This window comes from Stegastes partitus, unplaced genomic scaffold, assembly GCF_000690725.1.
Source record: "Stegastes partitus isolate 25-593 unplaced genomic scaffold, Stegastes_partitus-1.0.2 Scaffold5, whole genome shotgun sequence".
NCBI lineage: Eukaryota > Metazoa > Chordata > Actinopteri > Pomacentridae > Stegastes > Stegastes partitus.
The window spans coordinates 746,593-766,139 of record NW_007577736.1 but is presented as its reverse complement, the minus strand read 5'-3'; the positions used below and the strand labels follow the sequence as shown (position 1 = coordinate 766,139).

The following is a 19,547-nucleotide window of genomic DNA, read 5'->3' as shown; positions in this document are numbered from 1 at the left end:
TAAGCAGTGTATAGGTAATGGATGGATGTTGTGTGTTTTGGGTTTGTACAGATCCTGTAAATAGTGATGAAAGTCTGATGAATGGTTTTGAAATTTAGTTCTGGTCAGTCTTGATAATGTTAAATTAGATTATGATTAGAATATCCTCCAAAGGGGTCTGCAGGGTGGCGCAGTTGATTAGCACTGTTGCCCCGCTGCGAGAAGGTTGCCGGTTCGCATCCCGGTGGGGGCACCGGGATCTTTCTGCGTGGAGTTTGCATGTTCTCCCTGTGCAGTGTGGGTTCTCTCCGGGTTCTCCGGCTTCCTCCCACACAGTCCAAAAACATGTTNTAAGTTAATAATTAATCATTTTATGGCTGCCATGACAACAGCATGTAAACAAATTCCAAATAGTTGAGGTATATCTGCTCCAGGGCCACGCCCACCACGTTCATAGCCCAGTTTGATATTGTCATAGTCTTCTATTACTTAATCAATACTTGTCCTTTCCTGGAGGCCACTGAAGGAATTTGTGGTGTCATATAATGGAGTGTCTTATCATCTGAACACTTGGAATGAAATCCAGGAACAGTTACTGGTCCCGCCCTTTCCTCTCCTTCTGAATAAAGTGAAATTTACTTTTCATATTTTCTCTGTATTTTGTAGTACAACAGCTTTTGTAAAAGCCTTACTTTGGGCTATGAGGCAGCAAAATTAAGATGACAGCATTCTCTCACCCCTAACATCGTTAACTTGTATAACTTTGTTAAGATTCACTTTAACTGTCAACAGCAGGTCACACAGACAACTGGTGATGAATGTCTCTCTGCGGTGGCTCAGGAATACCAGTGTGACTCATGATTAAATCATTGTTTAATGGTCATTCAGTTCATTTAGTAACAGAAACTGAAAAACTTTTTTTTTTTTTAAATGCCTAATGATATGTTTTACTGTATACAGACTGTGTGCTTCCTCCCACACAGTCCAAAAACATGTTGAGGTTAACTGGTGATTCAAAATTGTCTGTAGGTGTGAATGTGAGTGTGCTTGGTTGTCTGTCTCTAAGTTCAGCCCTGTGATAGACTGGTGACCTGTCCAGGGTGTCCCCTGCCTTCGCATTGGGTCGGCTGGGATAGGCAGGACTAAGCGGTGTATAGATAATGGATGGGTGGATGGATGTATTATTAACAGATTTAATATTAGTCTTTACTGTGTGTTTACTAATTCTACACTTCCTGGTTTTGAAATTTAGTTCTGGTCAGTCTTGATAATGTTAAATTAGATTATGATTAGAATATCCTCCAAAGGGGTCTGCAAGGTGGCGCAGTTGAATAGCACTGTTGCCCCGCTGCGAGAAGGTTGCCGGTTCGCATCCCAGTGGGGGCACCGGAATCTTTCTGTGTTTTTGCATGTTCTCCCCGTGCAGCGTGGGTTCTCTCTGGGTTCTTCGGCTTCCTCCCACACAGTCCAAAAACATGTTAAGTTTGAGTCAGCTGGGATAGGCTCCAGTCCCCCCACGACCCTAGTGAGGATTAAGCGGTGTATAGATAATGGATGGATATTCTCCGAAGGTAGGCAATTTGCATTCCTGTAAATAGTTGTGCCTGATGTTACTCATATTCTAATTTCTGATTTTAAATAAAAGGTCATTTGCAGACTGCGCCGCCCCCCCCCGCCAAAAATTTTCAGAAGCTGCCACTGCTGCTTGTGCACCTGACAAGATGCTCCAAAACATGCGATGCACGGTTGTGCAAACCAAACTCGTAGATACAACTGCTTTCCTTTAGTTCGGAATGTTATTGTGGGAAGATATTTGTTGAAACTTAAACATAGAGGGAGGACATATGTCCATATCACATGCAATTTTGAAAAAAAACAATGTGGTCTTCTTGTGGGCTTCTTATTTGAATGTATGCTACACTTAATTCACATGAGCCCAATCTTACTTCCGACTTGTCACATACGCATTGTCAGGGCCCTACGGCAGCACATTTAAACATGCAACATGCAAATGTGACCTATAAAAATCCCAGAATGTCTGAAATAAACGCCATGAGGCTGTCGCCAAATGTTCTGTGCTGGTGTTGTCTCTGTCGTTCCTTTTCAAGCAAGGAGACATTTGCCATGTAAAAGGGTGTATTTTAGACCAAACAACTGCTTTCCCCAAAGTTAACCAAGCAGCTTTGGTGAAAGCAAAAGTAAATATAAACTAAAAATGAAATTTAGTCAAAAAATAAAATGAAACAACGTGGTATGAACTTGAACCATGACTCCCTCCACCATCACTACTTCAGCCTCCATCAATGGTCGTTTCTGCTTTATGTCTGCTATTGCCATTGGTGGCATCAATGCCAAAGGACAGTTTGTACGTGTTTCTCAGACACTATTTGTGTTTCACTGTGACTCTGAATGATGCTCTGGAACAATCTAAACAAGTACGACAGGCAACTTCTGAGATCACAGAGCTTGAGATCCACAATATGTGAATAAATGAACATAATGTGAACAAAGAAAACAGTTGTTGCCGAAGCAGTAGGAGGCAGGGGGAAGTTGGCGAGATGAACAGCAGTTCTGTAGACTGATTTAAGAATGTGGCTATAACTGCATGCTTAAACTTTCACAAAGTTGCTCTGTTTCCTTCTCATTTTTAGAAAATCCATGATTATTGATCTCAGTAGTAATTTAATAGTCATGGGGCACCTGTTGTGTGTTGCGTTTATCGGGGCCTTTGGCGTCTCGGTTTCCTGCTTTATAATCTTATTTCTATCAGTCGAGAGTCAACCCGGAAGCTAAAATGCTCATATTCATCACCAACGCCTGCTCATTGAACGCCTCACGTATCCACACCAGAGCATCATAAACAGAAGCCCACCTACCCCACCCCTCCTCCTCCTCTCCTCTCCCTCTGGCCTGCTGTTCTGTCTGAGCCATTCAAGCACAACACCACAGGATTATCCCTCCCTCATTCAGAAACACACACACACACACACACACATTTAGAAACTTTGCACAGCGCTCCAGGCAGGAAGATCTCAGATCACAGATTAGAGTGACCGGCTCCTCTTCCTCTGCCCTGCACGCTGATGCACTGCCGCTCAGTCAGCCAGAGAGGAAACAAACAGACAAGGAGGGGAGGCGAGGAGGAGGAGAGGGGCTGCTGCTGCTGCTGCTGCTGCTGCTGCCGGAGGAGCCCACGTGTCTCTTTTCTCCTAGCTGTAGCCTTAGCCGCTGTTAATGGAGGACTGGGGGTAAGCTTTTGTTGCTTTTGTGGGGGGCTGTGGTCTCCCTCTCTCAGGGTTCCTGCACGGCCTTTGTCTCTGGGTTTTGGGGGGGTTTTTTTGCTCTCTTGACGTGTTGATGCTATCGGCTTGGCGTGCTGGGAGTTGTGGTGCCTTTTTGACGCCTGTGCACCTGCTTTGGGGGGGTTGGGGATTCCTGATGCTGGTTTGAGATTGAAACGAAAGAGAAGAAAGAGTGAAGGCAGTGTGATGGTGACTAAACCTTTGGAGGGTGCTGCCGGTGTTGGAGTTTCTGTGTGTGTGTGTGTGGGTAGATGCTGCTGTATTGTTTGTCTATTTAAGAGATTGTGTACTCTGAATTAGAAATACAATCGGATCTGTGTCATGATTTCTGTCTCAATTTGATCTCTACTTGTTGGCTTTAACAAAAAAACAAAAAGTGGAAGAAGCTCATGAGTAGTTGTTTTCCTTCACTGCAATCCGGCTTTATGCGAGTCGAGCAAAGGGCTACCCTGAACAAAAGCCCCCCTCTCGGCATGTAGATAATGGATTAACCAAGCTAGATAAACACCCACTTCTCGAAGCCCACGCTCCACGCTGCATCGCTGATTTGTTTTGCCCAGAATCGTTGGGTTTTAGACCGGCTGTAGAAATTCCCCTCAACTAACCGGATTTGTGATTCTTTTGGGGTCTCGCTCACTTCCTTATTTTCATCTCTGCTTTTCGTTTGTCAGAAGTGTCGCTCCATCCTTTGGTCCATGGTTGACCCAAATACCCATGCAGCTCCCTCCCCCTGACCTCCTATCAAAACACAGCACTGCTTCTCTTTCTATTGTTTCATATCCATCTCTTCTGAATCAAACACTTTGTTCTTAACAGCTTTGGCTTTGTTATTGTTTTTTTTGTTTGTTTGTTTTTAATTATGCAACAATTTTCTAACTGTCTTTTAATTTCTAATTAGCTGGTGGTCTCAGATTTACCCTTGAAAAAAGAAACTGAAATGTATCCTATGTGGATACTGCTGAAGAAGCTCTTTGTGTTTGACAAATGGTTTTTTGACTGTTGTATTTTGACCTTTTGCAGAAAAAAAATCAAAACATCTATGTCTTGAAGAAATGTTTCATGGAGAGTTAAATGACATGTTATATTTCTTGGTTTTCATCTTGGATAGCATTACATAGCCCCTCGTAAAACTAATTTTACATTTCCATTTTCTTTGCAGATTAAACATGATTCAGTGTATTTCAGACAGAGCCAAAGTGAGCTTTACATGTCCCCCCGTCTCCACTCTTTCACCTTTTAGCTTTATGTTTAGCAGCTGGCACAAGAGCCGTATTGATCTCCACGTCCAACTCCTGACAAGAAAGGAAATAAGCATACTTCTGGAAACGGCAAACTATTAATCTAACATGTGAACCTTGTAATTCATCACAGGTTAGAAGGTTCATTTCTCAGCATTCTGGGTTCTTTCATGAAGAACTGCAGGGGAAATTATCCCACATGCATCGATACAACATCACAAAGCAAATCCTTATCAAGTGCTCTCACAGTCACATCATGTATCTATTGATATTTTGTATTTCAGCAAAGGGCTCAGTGAAACCTGTCGTGGTTGCAGCTGCCATTTGACTGCGCCGATAACAGTTTTGTCAAATAACACTCCTTGTTGTTTTGTTGTTATCTCGTGTTTGTCATCCGGTTCATTTGCATCTTCTCTTTGCATTTCATGTTGATTCCAACATTTCTGTTCGGTGGTTTGTATGTGTGTTTTGTTTTTGGTTTGCAGCTTTTGTCTGACGTTTGAAACTGACCTCCTATTTTTAATTAGTTGTCAGCATATCTACAGTTTATATTTGTGCGAATATCTGAAGTGGTGGAACAAACGTATGTTATAGCAAGTTGTTTGGTTTCCTACATAGAAGTTCACTGTAGCTGAGAGACGAGGCTTAAAATGTATCTCTGTATACATTTTTTATTTATTTATTCATTTCTACCCTACACATTGTTTTATTGGACTTTGCATTTCCCAGATCTCTGTGATAGAGGTGGCAAGTGAAAGCTTAGCATGACACGAAAGGGCTCCACTTAAAAGAATGAGGTTCAGAAACACTGGAGTTTTCCTTTCTGAGTGCCAAGCAGCATTCGTGAGCTGTGTTTCTGGTTTTGTCTGACCTTGTGGCCAATAAGGTCATTTGAATTTAGGGCCTATTTCAATAAAAGGTTATGGAAATTAGCCTGGACATGAACCCAGAAGATAAATTGGTTTTCTTATGAACTGGACCTGCACTTTAGAATAATTTCACTACGACAAAATAAACTGATCAGGTTTTGATTTTCATACAAGTAGAGGCTGACTTTTTATATCGCGTGTGTTTTTGAAATAGTAGTATGGGGGCGCCCGGTAGCTCCACTGGATAAGACGACGACCCACAAACTGGGGCTATAGTCCCCGATGCAGCGCTTGTTTGATCAACTCCTGACCACGGCCATTTGCTGCAGGTCTTTCCCCATTCATCTCCCCCCTTTCCTGTCTCTCTCCACTGCTCTGATAAATAAAGGCAAAAACAAAAATGAATTTAAAATAGTAATGTGGACTAGAGCCTGACCGTTATTTTTGGCTGATATTGGCTTGAAATAGTACCGACTGCAGCACATGCAGCAAAGTACGTATCACAGACGGTGGTGCGTAGTTAAATGGTGTCTTTACAGTAAGCGGCTGGCTAATTTACAACATATGTTACTGGAAGGCTCATAAACAATGACCTCATCATAATTTCCTATCTCAATATTACTCTATATCTGTATGCATATAAACAATATCAGGCAATATATCAGTATTGGAATTTTTACCACTCTGAAAGAGTTCTTTAATAAGTAGGACTCCAAAGGAAACTTTCAATTTGTTGGATTTCTCGCTATAATTTTTGTAAGATTACTACGTAAATTACCTTGTGATGACATATGTATTGAATTGGTAATATATAAATCTAATTGAATTTTAAAAAAAATAAATAAATAAATATCATTGACCCCAAAGATCCAGTATTGATCAGGCTGTAATGAGGCTAAAACAGGGCTGGTGTGGTCCTTTACTCTAAACCCATCATGAATTCTACAAATGCAAAATCAAAATCAGATATTTTGTGAAACAACTCAAATTACCTCGCCTTTACATTTTTTTGAGCATTATATTTAGTCCTTTTTTCCACCTAATAAGGGTCATAATGCAATCAGCTGGTGTGCCATTGCAGGTTAAAGAAGTTGGGATCCACTCTTAAATGTTTAGTTTACACTGTTGACCTAAAGCCAAAGTCAGGAATTGGAGAGTACTGAAGATATCATGACAGGAACGGAGCCTCTCTGTGAGTATAGGCATGATAATACTGTAACACAGTATAAAGCACTGGCATCAGCTAATTAGCCCTTAGTGAGAGCCCATCAAAATTTCAGTACACTGTGTGGCAGTTTAACACCACGGTCCTTTTTTAAAATTGCAGTGTGGGCTCTGAACTGAAACTGAACTGGTAGAGGTGGGCGTGAAGCTGCAGCAGCACTGGGTTGATGCTACTGTTATTAGTCTGTCTGCGTCTTCGCTCAGTTATTACACTGAAGCTTTGTAGCCAATTAGACATAGATCACTGCCTTCGTATACTAGATAGATATGTCAGATAGATTTATTTGAATTTCAGCGTCGTCATTAACAGTCATGTCACAACTATTAATTACTGCAGGAGGTGTTCCAGCGAGGCCTTGGGATAATATTAGTTGACCAGAATGAGCGAGTATTACTCTGCAATTAAGCAACAGTGTCTCGATAAGAGCTGGCTGAGTCCTGCCACTGAAAATGAATAGCAGGTCATTATATCTACTGACGGAGCCGAGAGAGAAACAGCAGGAAGCACTCAGTGTTGTGAAGGTGACTGTGGTTCTTCTAAGTGCTTCAGCTCACCTGATATCAGCGTGTGGAAAGTATTGCGTAAAGTAAAGAGTTCTGCTGGTGAGCTTCTGATTTCCCAGCCACCTGTGATAGTATAAAGAGAATTTGTCACTGTGGTCTGTCGGTTTAAGTTGAAGTCAAGCATGGATTTCTGAACACATAAGAGCGTCTGGAATGAATATTTAAGGCGGTTAGCCAAAGTGGGCCAAACCATATTTACCAGTTTTGCAGAAAAATATGGTCAAAATTTTGTGTTGCTAAAAAAAACACATCATGGTTGTTGGAGGAGTCATTATATGCATCTAAAGATATCCAACACTGTCCAGAGCTAGAAATAGCTACTTTGTGATGACTTATTTAAGTTTTAATTTTGCCTTTGCTTTTGCTGAGTGCCAAAGCAGGCCATACCACATTTTCTACTTTTTGAGAAAAAAGCTGATTCAGGTTTGTCTTGCTAAACAGCATTGAAGAGGTAACATGGGTCATCATAAGGAACAAGATATACTTTTGAGGACCATGGGGTAGAAATAGATGCTTGGTGGTTAATTAAGTTTTTATTTTACCTTACCGTACCTACGAGTTGAGTTTTCACAACACTTGAGGTCGCGCTGTCCGCCATCTTGAATCGCAAACAGGTGCAACTAATATATATAATGGTCAGCAATTCCTGTGGCTTGGCCCAGTTTGCCACTAAATTTTCACGCTAAAGCCATTATGGGCCAAACTTCAAACTTCAGACATTGCTAGTGGGCTGTTGGTTGGACCACTTTGCCACGAACTAGTAGACCATAAACACTTAGCAAAAAAACCCCATAAAACTCAACTTTGGATTTTTTTTGTGGTTTGGCCCACTTTGACACTGAACCCCTCATTTAATTAACAAAAAAAAAACCCTTAGTTTTAACAACAATTTATTCATTAGTAGAGCAGCTATTTTGATAAGCTATGAATCTTTGTGGGCATTTTCTTTATGGCAAAAAATGCTACTTTGAATGTTGTGGGAATGTTCTGCTCTTCTGTGCTTTGTATGAAGATAAACTGAATATGTTTGGGTTGTGGACAGTTGGGGGGATATGATAGATAATGTGAAGGCATCATCTCAGCCGTCATGTTGACTACTACAGCTCCACTTGTATAAATTCTGTGTGTGTTCCCAAGCATCTTGTGTAAATATTTCATGTTCACTGGGTGGTTTCAGTATTTTGCATCCACTATTTTACATAACAGTTGTGGGTATTATCAGAGCTCGAACAAAGCATTTAGATTAGGACTATTATGTTGTAATCAGATAAGCTGCAGTGATGGGACTGAAACTGAAGCATGTAAAAGCTTGTTTTAAATTACTGCATCATAATGACACAGTGTTTATCTAGAAACTGTTATTTTGCTGAGTATAACTGCGGACACTGTATCTGTAGTTACATCACTTGCGGCTTATGATCAGATTTATGTGTTCACGGGGAGTTTTAATGCATCTCACGTATCGTGCTGTTCATGCAGCTCACAGTCTTGGTGTTTACATGCCTCTGTTGCTCGTCTTGTCTTTCAGTGCATGAGGAGTGTTACTCTGCTGCAGACCGCCACAGAAGCCTGAAGCTGCCCCACCAAACCTGGGACCATGTCGGGAGGATACGATGAATACGCCAGCCAGGAGGAGACCACAGACAGTTTCTGGGAGGTGAGACAGCAGGGAGCCTTCTTTAACAGATTAAACCCAACTGGGATGTGACGCTGCCCAGTGATGAACTCTCAGTGAACCTACTTTGTCTGGGAGGTGAGAAGACAAGATGTGGGGCCTCGTTTATCAGCTGCGTGTAGGCGCCTAAGTCAGGCGTGGACCCGTCAGGACGCATAGCATCAGATTTAGATTGGATCACTGAGCTATGGATGCTCCAAGGGCAGAGAAGTTTATAACACTCACACAATTCCTCAACATTTGGTGTCAATATTTATGAATGAGTTGACCAAGCGAGCAAAATTCACCTCTTTTGCAACTCTTAGAAAATAAGTAAAATATAGTAAGTGCATGATTTAGAAAGTGGCACTCTGACTCCTCCTGTGTCACTGATGTCTCTTTGTGAGCTTCACTTGGATTGTTTTCTGGTCTTTTTTGTCCACCTTGGATACATTTCTTATTGGATTTTATTGATCACACGCTACCTTCCAGCCCTTATATTTCTTCACTGACAAACTACTAGTGAAATAAAAGTCTTGGGTTTAGTTGAACTTCCTTTACCAAACCGTAGTTTTATTTTCTGCAAAGTTTGTCTTCCTTTTCTTGCTCATGTTGTCACCATAACAGTGTTTTTTGAAATTTTTTTTCGCAGCGACTTAGCAAACCATTTAGAAGGGACACTTTAAGGCTCTAGTTTAGGGTTAATTGTTTTTGTTAAGGGGTTTATTTATTGCAAGTGGATGAAGAAATAGGTTGAACTGTCCTGTCCCTGCAGATTTTAAAACTGTGATAAGCTTACCTAGTTGGGGGGCTGAGCTTCTGAGATTAAGGTTGTGCTGACTTCCCCATGATTAAAGTCTTGTGTTTATTAAAACCATGCTACTATTTCTCTCCACCCACCACAGTGACAGACATATTGTGCAGGTTCACCAATGCATTCCTCTGCTTTCACACTGACTCCTGTTTAAAGGCAGGAAGTTGCTGTTTGCAGTAAAAAATAGCTGGAATTACCTGCATCTGCTCAAAAACACTGATAAAAAGGAGATAAAAAGAAAACAGTTCAGCAAGTCAGAGAAACAGGGTTAGACAAGGGGTAAAGTCAACAAGCGGGCAAAAGTCCAAGAACATGCCGGAGGTCAAAAACAGAAAGGTACAAGACTCTTGGTTGTAACAGGCAATCTGGCAAGTGGATTTGAACCTGTGTATATACTGGGATGCTGATGAGGCAATGGAGAACAAGTGAGCAGGTGGGTGTGGGAAAAAACTACATCCACGCTAATACATTTTTTATTTTTAAATAGTGTATAAAACAAAAATGATCTCATGTCTAGATGAGTGTTTTAGAATGTTTCAGAAATAATCTTTATCATGGGCTGTAAGGTGGCTCGGTGGTTAGCGCCGTCGCCTTGCAGCTTGGGTTTGCATCCCACTTAGGGCACCTGGGATCTTTCTGTGGAGATCTCCCTGTGCAGCGTATATCCAGGTTCTCCAACTTCCTCCCCAATCCAAAAACACGCTGAGGTTAATTGGTGATTCTAAATTGGCCGTGAATGTGAGTGTGCTTGGTTGTCTGTCTCTAAGTGTAGCCCTGTGATAGACTGGTGATCTGTCCAGGGTGTTCTCTATTTTCGCTGCATAGGCTGGGATGGCTTTTCACTGCATATGCATGTGTAAATTGGAGGCAGAGCGTTGGGTCATATGATCGAGGTGTGATGAATGCACGAGACCTGCAGTGACTGATAATCAGGACAATCAGGACGTGATGTGAGTGGAAAGGCCAACATGCATTGAAAAGGCTTCAGAGAATACCTGTGAACCAGGCTGATGTCGGCACAGAAAAAGGTCACTTGGCAGATGGAGGGTACTGGGTCCGAAAAGGAGCATTGATTGCAATAGTTGAGCCATTTTGGATTTATAAAGAAAAAACAGTAAAATTCACAGCACTGTTTTTTAGACATATTTTTATATGAAAAAGTCATGAAAAACATCAAAGGCAACTCATGATAAAACTATTGTGTGGTCCAAACCCCAAATGAATGGAGATGGCAAGTAAAATGTGACACCCATCAGATAACTCTCCATCATGTTAATGAAAACAGTAATAATTATCCTCTGTAGTCGCTATGTTTCAAACAACAGTGATCACAAGTTATTAATCATTAGTGTTTTTGGGTTGTTTTTTTTTCTGATTAATTGATAGTTCAGTCTGAAAATATCACAGAACTGGGGGGTATTCTCATAATTTCCCAACATGTGCCCTTTTTGAGCTGAGCAACAATCCAAACCCCCGAAATATGCAACGTACTACCATATGAGGCGAAGAAAAGCAAGATGTTGTTACACCTGAGAAGCTTTCGTTTGGAAATTACTTAACTAATTAACACTTTGTCAAAATACAAAGAATCAGTTTTTCTCAGATGAAAGTATGTTGTACTGAGTTTCTCCTACAAGATTACTGAGGTCTACACCGAAGGGATCAATAAAGTTTTTTTCTATTCTTCTTCTTCTATTCTACATCACCACCAATGTTTCCTGAGCACAAACAGTACGAAGTAATTTGAGCAACAAGTTCCCTGAAGCCTATTCATTATAAATGAGAGCTGTTGACTCTTCGCAGTGTTCAAACCAGGAAAACATTCACGGAGAACACAGACGGTCATGTTACTTTATATTCAGGCGTAGTGGTGTGTATGATAAGTGTGCTCAGTGGGTACCATAGACAGAAGACAAATATTGTCACTTCACACATTCGAGTTTTGTAATCGATTTCCTCTCAGACTCTGTTGTGTTTTATCCTCATCGTGTCACTTCAGCCTGACAGTGTGTTCGGAAATCAGCTGGAGCAGCAGAGGTGGTTGGCTTGCAGCACACAGTCACTTCATCACAGTCAGTCACTGCATTACTGTAGAGCTGCTGCAGTGCTGCCTGCTGACTCGGCTGGCTGCCGCCGGAGCAGGAGCCTGGTGTGGAATACAATCATTTGTTCCCCCACCCCCACCTCAGCTGCATATATTGAGTTCAAATTGGAGGTTTGTTGAGTGTCATTTTCAGAGTGAGTCATGGATAAGCATCTATCACATATTTAGCGAAAACTCAGTCCTTTGTTTGCTGTCACAGAAGTGTGAAATGAGTGCACTAAGCTGAGGTTCCCCTCTCTCTCTCCTTTTCCCTCAGTGGCTCTGTCTCTGGGCAAAGCTATCAGCTCTCTGGGAGGCTGCTGCTCCCAAGTCCGTGGAGAGTTGTAAATTATATGACATTATCCCACCCAGCGTTTCCATTGCATAACTTCACACACAGCGTCTGCTTCCCTGCTGATCCTTCCTGTCCGTTCAGTGCATCAGCTGCAGGCTGAGAGGAGTTTGTTTTTAAAGTGGCGTCTCACATAATGATCTTCGTTTGACTCTATCGGTAATACAATACAAAATCTACAGATAGCTGGAGCTTTAACCAGGAATGTTTCCTATTTAGCGTGATATTTACTGTATGTTGAAGCACAAAATGTTTCTCGATTTTATGTCCGGTATAATTTGTGTGGACAGGGAGAGTTAATGACATGCAACAGAGGTTAGTGGCTGGCTGTGGATTAAGAGACTTTATTATCGTAGTGTAGTAACTGTAATTAGAAGATCATTTATAGCCGCAAGTAACAAAGGGGGGCATCTGAAAGCCTCTACAAAAATCTGCATAAATGTAGGACTTCTAATATCCTGCTAACAAAGACCTGATATATTTTGCTCTCCTGGAACGAAACTCTGAAGTTGAAAACATTCTTTTTTAAGGCGCATTAATATTACACACTTACCATTCAGCTAGTTTGATGTAAGTGGGAACAAGCAGTCAACAAGTGATCACTTGTTTGCATTCTTTAATCATGACTCCTTAAAAATGAATTTGAAGAATTTAAGAAAAAGTTGTGATACAATTATTAATAATTGTAATAATAGTAGCAGTGATAATATTTACCTATACCAGGGGTAGTGTGTCTAATGTGTTTATCTTGTCTAACACACTGCAGTGACTGTGTTGTTATTTTCTGTTGTTTTTTGTAAAAGGTCGGGAACTACAAACGCACAGTGAAGCGGATTGATGACGGTCATCGTCTCTGCAATGACCTGATGAACTGCATCCAGGAGCGTGCCAAAATCGAGAAGGCCTACGCCCAGCAGCTGACTGAGTGGTCCAAGAGGTGGAGGCAGCTGGTGGACAAAGGTAAGATATGTTTCACACTCAAATCATGTACTTTTCCTGTACCATACAGTACTGTGCAAAAGTTTCTGAAAGTAAAGTAAGCATGCTTTCAAAGATACATGAGAAGTTTTAATTTATAGAGCGCAGTGAGCAGGAAAAAAAATCTAAATCAAATCAGTATTTTTGATTTGATTTTTGATTACCCTTCCCCTCTAAAGCGGCACCGACTCTCTGAGGAGATTCCGTCTGCCTCAATGTTTTCTGTCTCGTCAAGTAATACAATCAACTGGATGATTTTGAGTTTTCTGTAGCTTTCTTTGTTGTTCTTGTGGGTAAAATATTTTTTTTTTATTACTGTGGCTATAAGTGTGGATTCAATGTCATGCTAAAGAATGAAGTAGGGACTAAGAAACAAACTTTTTTTTATTTTAAATTTTGAAAGAAAGCTTCAGTGCCTTTTTCGCCCTTCATCCCTCCTCCAGGGCCTCAGTACGGCACGGTGGAGCGAGCCTGGATGTCTGTGATGACGGAGGCAGAGAAGGTGAGCGAGCTTCACCAGGACGTGAAGAACAACCTGATCAATGAGGACTTTGAGAAGGTGAAGAACTGGCAGAAAGACTCGTACCACAAGCAGATGATGGGAGGATTCAAGGAAACCAAAGAGGCAGAAGAAGGCTTTAAAAAGGCCCAGAAACCCTGGGCCAAAAAGCTGAAAGAGGTGTGTGGTTTTTACTTATAATGCACAAAGCGCAACAGTGTTAGACATTTCAAAAACTCATTTTTAAAGGTCTGTTCACCCAAACTACATAAACAAAATTCAAATGTAGCCATGCAGAAATCAGTTTAACCTGCAGAGGTTTTGAAAATGTATTTTAGATTGTGGTGATTTGTAACTAGGACAATGTTTCTGAATGGACATGTCGCTGTTGTGTGTTTTGTTGTAGTGGCAGAAGAGATTTCACAATAAAACCAGAAGTATTTGCATGGCAAAAGTCTGACATGATAACAAAGTAAAATGTATTTGGGAAAACTGAGCTTTCATGTCTCTCATGTTCTGCTAGAATTACTAATTAACTGCATTCACTTTGTATGCTGGTATAGATTATATAGAAAACATATCCTAATCATATGAGATCCTGTCAGCTTCACAGTAAAGGTGAAATAGTCAGTTCATGTATTAGTTGTTGTTAACGGATAAAACAAGATTTATGGATAATGACAGAAGTCTTTTGTTGTAGATGCTCCCTGTTTGTGACATATTGATACCAGATCTGATCCTTGTGTCATTTCTTTGTCATCTTTCCTGCTCAGCTTGAGGCTGCCAAGAAGTCGTACCACATGGCCTGCAAAGAGGAGAAGCTGGCTACCACCAGAGAGGCCAACAGTAAAGGAGAGACTTCTGTGACAGCCGACCAGCAGAAGAAACTCCACGAGAAAGTGGACAAATGCAAACAGGATTCACAGAAGGTGAGCGCACCAGCTGCTGCAGCTCTGCTGGATCGTTGTTATGCAAAAGCTATTTTCTGCGATCAAGCCGAAGGCAAATCAACTCTCGGCATATTTAAAGGCAGCCTGGCTACAGTCAGTATAACATTGTTTATGTGTGACTAAATGCTACACCTTCCCATCTGTATCTCTTCTTCGCTACTCTGCAAGTGGACTCTGGTCGTCTTTTATTGCTTTGTCCTTCACACTCCTGAACTCTGGTTCTTGTTGCGCCTAAATAACATACGTACAGCTCATATTGTCCTTTCACGATCTATGGGATTCACATTTGACCACAGGCATAATAAAAGAGAAACATGTCTCATTAAAACAGTCAATCAAAGCCCTTTGGTTCTTACTCAAGACGATATGGATCAGCTGTCAGCAGACTTATGTATATTGATTCAACTTAAAAATACACTCCACCATGCATGTTGATCATAGTGAAGGAACTAATGCAGCAGTGTGGCTCAGTCATGTGTTTTTTTGCCACTTTCTGGACAACAGTGGAGCTGAATGACACAGACATATGAGCTTTAACACACGTAAACTACCCAGAAAGCAGTAGTTAGTCAGATCTTTTGTCATTTTTGGTATTTTTTTAAAGGATTTTCCAGAATGATTCTCTAAGAGTGTGTTGCTTTTGTGTGTGTTAGGCGAAGGAGAAGTACGAGAAGGCTCTGGATGAGCTCAGCAAGTGCACCCCTCTTTACATGGAGAACATGGAGCAGGTGTTCGAGCAGTGCCAGCAGTTTGAAGAGAAGAGGCTGAGCTTCCTCAGGGAGGTGCTGTTGGATGTCAAGCGTCACCTCAACCTCACAGAGAACCAAAGGTATGATGTGTTTGGATCTGATGAGACGATTGTCAGCTAGTCACGAGCCACACACTGAATCCTTGCTGTCTGTTCACAGTTACACCACAGTATACAGAGACCTTGAACGCACCATCACATCAGCCAGCCCACAAGAAGACCTGAAGTGGTTCAGTAACACCCATGGCCCCGGCATGCATATGAACTGGCCACAGTTTGAGGTAACAAAATACCATAACGGGCTGCAGTTTGAAGACTTAAATCATCACTGAAGACCTGCACAATATTGCTGTATACACTGTCCAAGCATAAAAATAGCCTGACCTCAAGGAAATACAACTTTTTGCCTGTTTGTCATAAGTTAGATGAAAAGTTTAAAACTACTTTCATGTTTGTATGGTACATATGAAGCTATAGACTGCAGACAGTTTGCTTAACTTAACATATAGACTGAAAACAAGAGAAAACAGCTAGCTTGGCTGGAACGTTATGTTGTGGTTTTGCATGTGGTTGTGTGTTGGACTGCATGCTCACAGTGACTCCATGAATTTACGTCCACTCATTTAACTCTCTGCAAAACAGGAAATAAGTGCATTTCCCAAACTGGTGACCCGTTCCTTTAGTGTTACATTTTCTATGTGACGGTAGATAACAGAGAACTCTCTTTTGCAAGGTAGCAGTGTACGAAATCTGCAGCTTTAAAGATCATCTTGGTACTGGAATGTAACACAGTGAGTGTTAGAGAACAGCAGTCACTGTGCAGGGCTTACAAATCCCAGTCTAAGCATGTTTTCTCTCTCTCTCTTTTTTTTTTTTTTTGCAGGAGTACAACCCAGACCTCAGCCACAACATCAGTAAGAGAGAAAAGTCAAAGAAAGGTGATGGAGTCATGCTGACTCATGTCACGACAGCAGGAGACAATGCTCAAGCTGGAGACCGGGGGAGGTAAAATCTAATCAGTTTACTGGTTTTAATTAATGCAAATCATTGTATCCAGATCATCTCCTTAACACACAAAGCTGACTTTGATTTTTGCAAGCTACAGCTGCAATCCCAAGTGCCAATATAATTGTTTATCACAACTCCAACCCAATGCACACCTTCAGACATGTACAACAGAAAATTGAATAAATAGTAATAGAAGGACACAACGACACAAAAACATTTGCAAATCACACACGTACAAACGTACGCAGTGGCTGTTACAGTGGTAGCTTCAGTGCATAATGACATATTTTAACGGGCTTGAATGTGTCCAGTTTAAGCAGCTATGAGAAGAACCAGGCGTACACGGCCTCCACAGAGTGGTCGGACGAGGACCAGACGGCTCCGAACTCAGGCAACGACACCAACGGAGGGACGAACCCCTTTGATGAAGAAGTGGGCAAAGGCGTGAGAGTGAGAGCGCTGTACGACTACGAAGGCCAAGATCATGACGAGCTCACCTTCAAAGCAGGTGGATAAAGTCAGCATCACGCTACGCAAGTTTTTGTTTTTGCCAAAGCAAGTTAGTGTCAGTGATGAGCAGCGTGATACAGAATCTGTGTATTCAGCCACGTTTTGGTTGAGTGAATGAGATGACAGACATTTGTCAACTTAAATTGACAAAAATGGCCTAAAACACAAGTGATGACTGTATTTGACCATCGTGGGCGTGTTACAATTCTGAGTTGACAGAATGTGAAAAAAGCATCGTAATCAGTCAGATATTTATTACAGTATATTAGCCAAAAACAGTCTAATTACAATATAAATGGTCTCTAAATGGTATTTCTGGAAATTTACTTTATCACAATGTATGTGGAACTACTAATTTTATATAAATTACATATATTTGATATATATATATTTGCCTACTAAGTTTATAGATGGATTAGTGCAATAGTTCTCCACTTCTGCAGTTGCTTGGCAGTAGGTGAAAACACTATGGAGTGACTCATTTCAAATAATAGATATTGCAATTTGAATAAACAAAAACTAGAGCTGCATTTTAAGTGAGCTGTGAGAGTAGGACTGAATGATTAGGGAAAATACCAAATCACAATAGTTCTTGTGCAATTTTTTTTTTTTTTTTGAAAGTCAAGCATCAGTTCAGTATTCACTGTGTAATAGATTTAAAACATGTGATAGAGCGTTAGCACTTGAAATGCCATCAAAAACATCACACAAGGAGGACAGCATGAATTTGTAAAACCACTGACACAACACTTTAAATCCTGGTGCAAAATTAAAATGGATTTATTGTTCAGCCCCAGCTGATTGTGTGTGAAAGCGTTGGAGAAGGTTTATTTAAACTAACGATTAAATGGTAAAAATAGCTGGGTTTGTTATTGTAAGGATGCCGGACTCCATCTGTCAAGATCTGTCTGACCAAAAAGATTTAGAGGTTGAAAAAGTCTGCATGTGTATGACAAAACTTTGTTTTTGCTATGAAACAAAGTTGTCACTGAAACGTATTATAACCACTGTGAATCAGTGCTGACCACAGCTGCTGTCCCTCATGCTGCTTTTCAAATCTACAGTATATTTAGGATGATTCCAATTTCTTTGAACCCTGCATATTTCCCATTCTTGTAGCTGTTGTGGCACTCTGGAGACAAGGAGAGCCACAAAACATTGTATATCTCAAAAAACAAGAAAGTGTGAGCTTCCTGTAGCTTTAGAATTATGTGATTTTTACATGAATCGCTTTAAGCTGTTGTTTTTGAGTCTGCAAAAGTAAACACAGAAATTAGCTGCCTGGAATCGAATTGCTAACTGCATTTGGATCTCCATCTGGGGGAAATTTGCCTTCTGACTTCATCACCACGAACACTGTTTACATGTGTGAGGCTGACTTTTGGATATACGCTACTTTGTGTGACTCCCCGTTTCAGTTTATATCTAGCATCACGCACTGAGCCACAATAGCTGTTTTAATATGAACATGCCAGGCTGAAATCCAGCAGAATGATATTTTAAGTACTTAAAACAGGAAATTGTGGTGGTTTATTCCTTTATTGTTCATGTTGACAGATATATGATCGATGTTGGCACTGTTTCACATAATCTCATCATGCTGCACTTGTCTCTCGTGTTTATCAATGAAGGGGATGAGCTGACGAAGCTGGAGGATGAGGACGAACAGGGCTGGTGTAAAGGTCGCCTCGACAACGGCCAGCTGGGTCTTTACCCAGCTAATTATGTGGAGCAAATCTAGCTGTTCCAGCTGAGGATGCTTCATCCTCGTCGGAGGACAAACCCAAACTGAACCGTCCAGTCATAACTGCACATTGCCAGAGACTTTAAAGCAAAGCTTCCTCCTGTCAGGCACAGCGAGCTGTGTTCATCTCGGCACTCACTGGACTTTTCTGAAAGAAGATCTGTTCAGGATCTCGTCACCTCCACACACTGCAACTGAAGCAAAATATTTTAGTCTCCTTTGTGTGTAGCCGTGATATCAGTTGTGATGCTAACATGCCATACAGTATGGTCGCTCATCATAATATTTGTATGGTATTGTCAGTTGTGCCTGGATAGCGAGAATGAGCTATGCATTGTGCATTTCATGTATATATTTTAATTTTTTTTTTTTTTTTTTTTTTACAGTCTGGATGCTTGTATAGTATTTGTCTTCATTGAATACAGTGTTTTCTTCCTTAGTATGTACATATTTATCCTTAAAGGAATAGTTTGACATTGGGAATAATTTACTTTCTACCTGAGAGTTAGATGACAAGATTTGTATCACACTCATGTGCAGAGAAATATCAAGGTACAACCAGCAGCTGGTTAGCTTAGCTTAGCATTAAATTTGGAAAGCTTTATGCAAAAGTAATATCTTCCAGCATCTCTAAAGCTCACTTATGAGCAAAGTATATCTTTTTTTTTTTTTAACCCATATGGAGAGAGACAAAACAAAGATGCTGTTGGCAAGTTAACATGCTCAACCACATGGTCAGCAGTTGTAGCAGCTGTGACACACAGATCATGGATGCAATTAAAGGTGCTTGAAAATAAAGCAGTTTTGGAAATCAACAGCAGAAGCTAAATCAATAAAATGAAAATATGAGAAAGCACCTAAAGCTACATATATTTGAGTCATTGACAGCGCAAAAGGGCCCATTAAGCCTCAATTTGGAGAATTTTTGTAGCGATTTAACAAACTGGCTATAAGAGGTTATTTAGTGACTTTTTTAAGGTTTGTTTTGGGACTTGAGACTTGTCAGTCGCTGCACCCTAGCCACTTAGTTC

The 19,547-nt window shown here is 40.9% G+C and overlaps 1 protein-coding gene across 1 annotated transcript; it reads left to right on the top strand.

The window, feature by feature from the left end:
- The first annotated feature begins 8,754 nt into the window (after nucleotides 1–8,754).
- pacsin1b (protein kinase C and casein kinase substrate in neurons 1b) lies at nucleotides 8,755–18,513 on the top strand. The gene is made up of 9 exons (XM_008279616.1): nucleotides 8,755–8,833; nucleotides 12,883–13,039; nucleotides 13,501–13,736; nucleotides 14,330–14,485; nucleotides 15,160–15,335; nucleotides 15,415–15,535; nucleotides 16,138–16,259; nucleotides 16,574–16,770; nucleotides 18,404–18,513. Exons 1-9 carry the CDS (start codon nucleotides 8,774–8,776, stop codon nucleotides 18,511–18,513), a joined length of 1,335 nt encoding a protein of 444 aa, XP_008277838.1. The 5' UTR covers nucleotides 8,755–8,773.
- Nucleotides 18,514–19,547: the final 1,034 nt, after the last annotated feature.